At 49.5% G+C, this 7,500-nt stretch overlaps 1 protein-coding gene across 1 annotated transcript in view; it reads right to left on the reverse strand.

Moving 5' to 3' along the window:
- Window positions 1-7,500, reverse strand: part of LOC113822127 (uncharacterized) — a gene marked incomplete in the record, with an annotated part of 87,109 nt that overhangs the window by 72,634 nt on the left and 6,975 nt on the right. Inside the window, 1 exon segment of the mRNA XM_070129595.1 lies at window positions 2,866-7,500. This exon segment is cut by the window's right edge and continues 1,120 nt beyond it. Coding sequence (XP_069985696.1) covers window positions 2,866-7,500 — 4,635 coding nt within the window.

Raw genomic sequence — 7,500 nt, forward strand, 5'->3', positions numbered from 1 at the left:
AGTGCCCCTCTGCTCTGAAAGTGACATGAGCACGTCATGACCAGCCCCCTTCTGTATTCCAGGATCGGCGGCGGCGTCGGAGCGCACGAAACGCCGGCGGACGCGAGGAATTAGGGCCAGAGGCTGTCGCTGCGTAACGACCATAGTGACCGTGTTGTGAGCGTCCTGCGCCCGACGAGAGCCGCACCAGCACCAGCCTCGACCGGATGGAATCGGGCCTCACTAAAGACTGGCTGTTCTCTCTTTTTTCTCTCTCTCGTATTCCTCTCTTCCTTCCTTTTTCTCTTGGTGTCTTTCTCTCTCCTTTAAATCTTTTTCCCAGGTGAGAGGCTTGTTCGGGACATCCCTGTGGACGGCATAGGGAAGAATCGGATGGGGAGACCGTGCATTTGGGGGGAAATAAGAGACAGAGAGAAAGAGAAACAAGAACAAGGTGTCTGTGGAAGGTCCGCGCATGCGAATGAGGTTAAGCCGGGATTCTCTGCGCAAGGTCCTGCCATGAACTGCCATAGGCGCGAGGTCTGACCTATTGGCTGTTAAATCGCACATTCGCTGTCGAAAATGTATTTACAAAATGTCAAGAAATGTTTAGAAGGACAGAAAAAAAGAAATATAGATAAACATCAATATCGAAAACATGGACAACAATAACATATCTCACATAAACAAGGACGTAAACAACAAACAGATGAAAGAACAAAAACAATGACAAAACAGCTGACCACACACAACATATGCTACTAAAACATCCAATAGCTTAACACTAAACTCCTTCCATACACACAGACAGACCTAACCCACTTGAAAACCATAATAAACACACCACCATTTCAAGCTTATCTTTACATTTCTTTTTACACAGAATAACATTTTTCGATTATAACTACAATAACGACTACCCTCCCGCACCGCTTAAACCTAATGATTCATGCCCCAGCCGTTAACAGCATATTTCTCTTGAATGAAAAATCAGTGCCATATAATTTCACGAAATCGAACCCTTAAAATCAGTCCTTTTGATTACCATAATAATGATAACATTTTGAATATCAACATATACAACAGCAAGAACAATATCAATAATAATAATAATAAAAATAATTATAATAATAATAATAAAAGTAATAATAATAACTATCATTTTAGTAATAATAATAACAATAACGATAATAATAATAATAATAGTAACAATACTAATAATAATAGCAATAGTAACAACAATAATAATAATAATAATAATAATAATAATAATAATAACAATAAGAATAATGATAGTAATAATAATAATAATAACAATAATAACACCAATAATAATAATAATAATGATAATCAATACAACAACAATAACAACTATCATAATAACAACGCCAATAATAACAATAATAATAATAATAATAATAATAATAATAATAATAATAATAATAATAATAATAATAATAATAATAATAATAATAATGAAAATGATAATAATAACAGCAATAACACTAGTAACAACAGCAGAAATAAGAATAATGATAGTAATAATAATAATAACATAATAATAACAACAACAATAATAATAATAACAATAACAATAATAAAAATGATAATAAAAATAGTATACTAGTAATAATAACAATGATAATAACAATACTTATAATAATAATAATAATAATAATAATAATAATAATAATAATAATAATAATAATAATAATAATAACAATAATACAAATATTAATAAAAACAATAATAATAACAGCCATAACAATTGTCAATAGTAAAAAAGAGTAACAGTAATGGCCCAAAATACTGATAACAATTCACAAAAATAAAATCAATGATAATAAAACTGTAATAAGAATAAGAAATAAGTATGACGACTACTAATAATAACATTAATAATAAAGATAAGAATAAAATAAAATAAATAGTAAAGTACGGTAATGACGGTGACAGATCCCTAAAACCCCAAAGCCCTAAAACATCCCCGGCCAAGGGTGGCTTGAGGATCACCACACATGACTTGAAACAAATTAAGGTTCCGTTTAAGGATGCCGCGGCGGCCCCCGAGTCCGGACTAACCTGTTGGTGTGACACGTGACCGACGCAGTCCGTAAACGCTCAAATTCCCGTTAGATTAAAATGCCCTTGAGTGTGATTTTCAGCCAACTGGGCTTTGACATTGTTTCATAGGAAATCTTTCATCATTTCCTGAGTCGTACCTCATATATACCTATATATGTATATGTATATATATATATATATATATATATATATATATATATATATATATATATATATATATATATATGATTATGGACGATAATTTTAATCCCTTTAACTGAAAGTTTTTTTTCCTCCTGTTACCTCTTTTTTCCGCTTTCCCCTCCCTCATGCATCACCTTGCTATATGTATAACCGATCCCCCGATTTTCTCTCTTTCTCTCTTTCTCTCTCTCTCTCTCTCTCTCTCTCTCTCTCTCTCTCTCTCTCTCTCTCTCTCTCTCTCTCTCTCTCTCTCGTTAATATGTACATATTTCTAAGCATGACAATACCACAAGAACAAACATTGGACACAAAATAAGACATTTAGCGAATTCCATTGCAACGTGTGACAATACAGCGTCAAATATAAGTGTGAGATAGTGCAAAAACGCATACTGTTATTCATGACATACCTCTGTTAACACCGCAAAACAAAATACACTGTTAGAATCACAAATGTGAGTGTCGAAGATAAGAGGAAAATATTGTAAGTGTGCAGTGTGCAAGTAGGCAGAGTGTGTTACAGCCAGCGTCAGTAGTATGAGTGTGAGGAGTACAGAACTCATAACCAGGCATCAGAAGCAAGAGTGAGGAGGAAGACCAAGATAGTACAATACTCACCCTGTGCCGCTTGTGGGAGTGCCTGTGGTCTGGGGTGTGCCTGTGCTCGTGAGTACCAGGGTGTCGCGGCTCAGACGCTAGCTCACTCCCAAGATGTTCCTGTTGTGTCAGCTCAGGTTGCAGCTGTTGTTGCTGCTGCTGCCGGTGCTGCTGAGATCGCTGGTGCTGGTTCTGCTGTGCCAGTAAGCGCGTCGCAGCCGAATAATAATCCACAAGCTCTTGTTCCTCCTCAGAGGTGAACCCTCCCTCGCTGAAGAGTTTACACGGGGACGAAGCAGTTCGCTGATGGATAGGTCCTATGGAGAGAGGGGGGGAAAGGGTCCCCTCCCCGTCGCTCTCCCACGCTGTGCCGCCCACTGGGGAGGTAGCCCCGGGGTCTGTCTCCTCGCTAATTTTACGACGCAGTGGCCTGTCTGAGGTATTCGAGTAGTTAATGCTAATGGCAGAGTCGTCGAAGGAGCGGGTGGTGGGGATGATGAGTGACGGACGCCCGGTTCCCTCCACCATCACCGCGGGAGACGCGGGGGAAGGAGGGCGAGGCGAGCAGCTCTTCGCTTCCCGAAGACGTAAATAGGAGTCTTCGGTCAGGTACGTCGAGGAGGATTTCGACTTGCTCATCTCGGCCTCCAGCATCTCGCCGTAGGGTCCGCGGAGTGGCCTCTTGGAGTATCGCCGAGGGCCGAGCGGACTCCTAGGGGCGCTGCGGTCCCCAGAATCGCTATCCTGAAGGTACGGAATCGGTGAAGCGTTCCTGGCGGGCGTGCGGCAAGGTGGGTAGTCAGAACCATCACTCTCGTGTCCGCTGAACATTACCTGTGGCGTAAGTCTCGGCACGCCCACGATGGGCTGCTCCCCTCGCTCATCCCTTCCCTCGGAGTCCGTGGACGCCTGGGACACGACGCCCTTGCTGGAGGTCCTCGTCGCCTCCCCTTCTGAGGTTGTATTTCCGAGATGAGGGTCGCTAAGGTACAGCAGGGCGTCTGTGCTGCCACGCCTCTCGCAACTTGGGTCGCTGTGGTGCTTCTTCTTACGCTCGGCGCGGTCGATCGGTCGGGTCTCCGAGATGATAAGCAGCTGGTGCGCGTCTCGAGGCTGGCTGGCCTCGCTCTGAAAGCTGTCGGCGAGAGAAACGGAACTGCGCTGCTCTTCACTGCTACCTCGGTCTCCATAGCCTCCTGATGTAGCTAAGCTCCGAAGGCCGTTGCTTTCTACCGACGAGTATCCTATAGAGTCAGCCTGAGACCCCTTCCTGGGCGGTGGGAAGGTGAGGGACCGTTCGCTGCCTTCTTCGGTTAACTTCCTCCGCCGCCGCGACCCCGTCCGAACAGGAGCTTCCGTTGCAGACGCCGCAGCTGCCTCGACGGCCTCCTCGCAACGTTCCTGAGACACACCCACGCTGTCCTGTGACGAGGAGTCAGACGAGTCCCGGGGTTCTTGACTCTTAATCTCTTCCTCAAAAATGCCTTCATCGCTGACCTGAGTAACGTACGTCGCTCGAGAAGGTTCGCGCTCCCCGCTATCCCCATCGGAATCCTCTCTCGGCAGGCGAGGTCGAGACCTCATAACCCGGCACTCGGAGGTCGCGCCCTGGACCCCTAAAGGATCCCCTTCCCCTTCTCGAGCTCCAGTCTTAATGACTAAACACTGAGACAGTCTCGGCTCCTTCTGCAACACCTGGCACTCGATCTGCCTGCGGTCTGTACACTGGCTTCCACTCCCCTCCGCGTGGGGAGCCTTAGCCTCCCCTACGGACGCCGCAGCCGCTCTGGGCGCTGAGCTTGGTTCTTCTGAAGGAATTTCTGCTAGTCTAATGTCACTTTTAGGGGTTGGACACTCATTATGAACTAAAGATATTTTATTACTAAGAGCACTAGGATCAACATTAGAAAGTTCTTTATGTTCTTGAGGGTCATGCACAGACTTGAGAGTATCCTCTGGAGGAACCAGTCCTCCAGAGTTGGGCGGTTCCCCTCCCGGGGGAGCCCCACTTACTTCACACTCCCCATCTTTCCCCAACACTGACACATCACCTCGATCTGCAACACTTACCTCGTCATTGTGCCCTTCAATGCCACTTTCCACAACGAATTCGGAAGAAGTGACGTCGCCCGCGCTGCTGCTTCCTTCTACGGCTGCGCCTTCCTCAGACACGTGTGGCGCTTCGGTCGTCGAGTCTTTTTTCGAAGTCGAAGGTCCGTCCACGTTCCCTTGTAAAGACGGTATTTCCCCGACCGAAGTTCTTATGCCGGCCACGTTATTCACACTATTACCCCCTTCGCCGCTGCCTTTTGTTTGGGCCACGTCGCCATGGCTCGGGAGGCTGGTCGCCGATGTGACCAGCCCCAGCCCCCCCGGGTCTCCTTCCGACCCTCTTTGTGTGTCGTTCCCTAACGCTCTCTCTTTGTCTACGTTCTCACTCGATTTTGAATTTATCTCTACCTTTTGAGGTGTTTCACTTGAAATTTCTATAGATATTTTTGAATTAGCTATATCACCTACGTTAAAATCTTTATGATCAACAACACAAGCACTGGTATTTTTCCCACCATCGAAGAGATTTTGCTCGTTATTAATTTTTGTTAGATCCGTTTTGGAATCGTTTTCAATAACGTTTTGCACTGTTTTCGCATCACTTCCAGTTGTATTCTTTTCCAAATCTGCTTTATTTACACCCTGATCCTTGTCACTGTGCGAAGGCATCTCAACCTTAGTATTTTCACTTGCCATCTGCTTCGAGTCATTTCCTCCTTTCTGATCACGTTTTAACTCGATTTCATTTACATTTAAATGCTTTGGCTTATCACTTTTCCCTTCCCCGTCTGGTTCTTCCTTGAAGTCGGCCTTCTTGCCCCGAGCGTTGTTGTTGTCCCGAAGGTCCTTCACCAGGATATCGACCTTGGGACTCCCGCCCTCGCCGGCCCTCAGACCCGCCGCCGACAACTCGCTCTCGGACTTGGACTTGTTCTCGAGCTTCTCTGGCTGCGAGGAGCCCGTCTTGGCACCGACGTTGGTCATGTCACTGATGGATACCGCGGCTGCGAGCGGCGGGTGCAGCTCAGGGCCGTCCTGGGTCCTGCCCTCCTCCTTGTCAGCCACGACGGGCTTGCGCCGCGGCAGGGTGTTCGAGAAATAGTAGTTGGTGCAGATGGGGTACAGGCGGATGGCAGTCGGAGACTTGCTGCTGCGCGAGGAGAAAGGGCCATCGGAGGACACGTCCACCTGCGACACCGAGGCTGACCTAAAGGGGATCACTCGGGGAGAGATACCCAGTCGAGGTTCCGGCCGCGGTCGCGGAGGAAGTTTTGCGATGTCCTCCTTAAAGACATCCTCATCCTCACGTGCGCCACCTTGAGGACCCACATCCTTCTGGTCCTTGAGGGTGGGCGGCGACGAAGGCTTGTTGTCCCCTAAATCCTTCGCGGAGGGGAGCTGAGGGGGCAGACTGGGGCTCTTCCCCAGGGAGGGATGGCGAGTCACGACGGAGCGAGGCTCGTTGTTGCGGCCCTTCGTCTTCGCCCGCGGAGGGGCGCTCTCGGGCCCCTTGCCCGCCGAGCTGGTGTCCGGAGGAGGGGCGGAGTCGGCTCGGGCCTTCTTATCGGGCGAAGGGGTTTTAAGGCGCTCCGTGCATTTCCTAAGACTCTCCAGGTGATCCTGTCGAGATCGGGGTGGGCGTGATGGTGGGGGGCCACGCCCCCCTTCCTTCCTTCCGCCCCCCAGAACGCCGGTAGAGTTGCCCAGTCGGAACCGGGCAGCGCTACTGGAGGAAAAGTCTACCGAGTAGTCGGGAGACTCGGGTGGCCCTCCTGACGCAGGACTAAGGTCAGGTGACGTCAGCGTCCGGGCTCCCTCATCTGCAGGCCCCGCCACGGGCCCCCCGGAGGGCCCAACGCCACCGTGACCCCCGACACCTTCCTGCTGTGGTTTATGCTTGTAGTTTATGCCAGCATCACTTGGTAACAGCGCCGCCCACCGTCGGTATAAATGATCTGGTATTTCTGGTCTAGGCCGTACCAGCCTGCGGCTTGTCCTATCTCTGAAGCTGCTGGGGGCTGCGCCACAATTGTCCTGGGGGGTCACTGGCTCCGGGGGGGCCACACGGTCCCCATGACCGCTGCCCCCCGTCGCTACACTTCCGCCCCCTCCGCCGGAAAACACTTCACACTGCACTGTTCTGCCATGGGCGTGAGTGGGCGGTGTGGGCGGCTGAGCACTGCGCTGGTCACTGGTAAGGTGCGCACTGGCGGGTTCCTCCGGGATGGCAGGGCGCGGCGGGCCCGGGTAGCTAAACATAGTGGCGTGGCGGGGCACCAGCTGCCGGGGGGAGCGGCCCGCCACACAACACGTATATTTAGCGGCGGGGGGAGGCAGCCCGTCCGCCCTCACTTCCTCCACTACGACCGCACCTCCTGCAGCAGCACCCGGCGCCGCTGTCCGCTGCGCCCCCATACCCTCGCCCTCATTACTGGGGGCGGTCTTCAACAGGCTGAGGTTGCCAACGCCCCGACGCCAACATATCGGAGAGCGACTGCCCTGCGAGTGTCGTCGAGCGGCCTGGGTGCCGTCACACTGCGTCACTAGAATGGTGGCCTCGCTTCTGAAAGTTGTGGCGTCGACGGGAGAGTTTATGGGCGGCGC

This window comes from Penaeus vannamei, chromosome 14 (genome assembly GCF_042767895.1).
Source record: "Penaeus vannamei isolate JL-2024 chromosome 14, ASM4276789v1, whole genome shotgun sequence".
Classification (NCBI taxonomy): domain Eukaryota; kingdom Metazoa; phylum Arthropoda; class Malacostraca; order Decapoda; family Penaeidae; genus Penaeus; species Penaeus vannamei.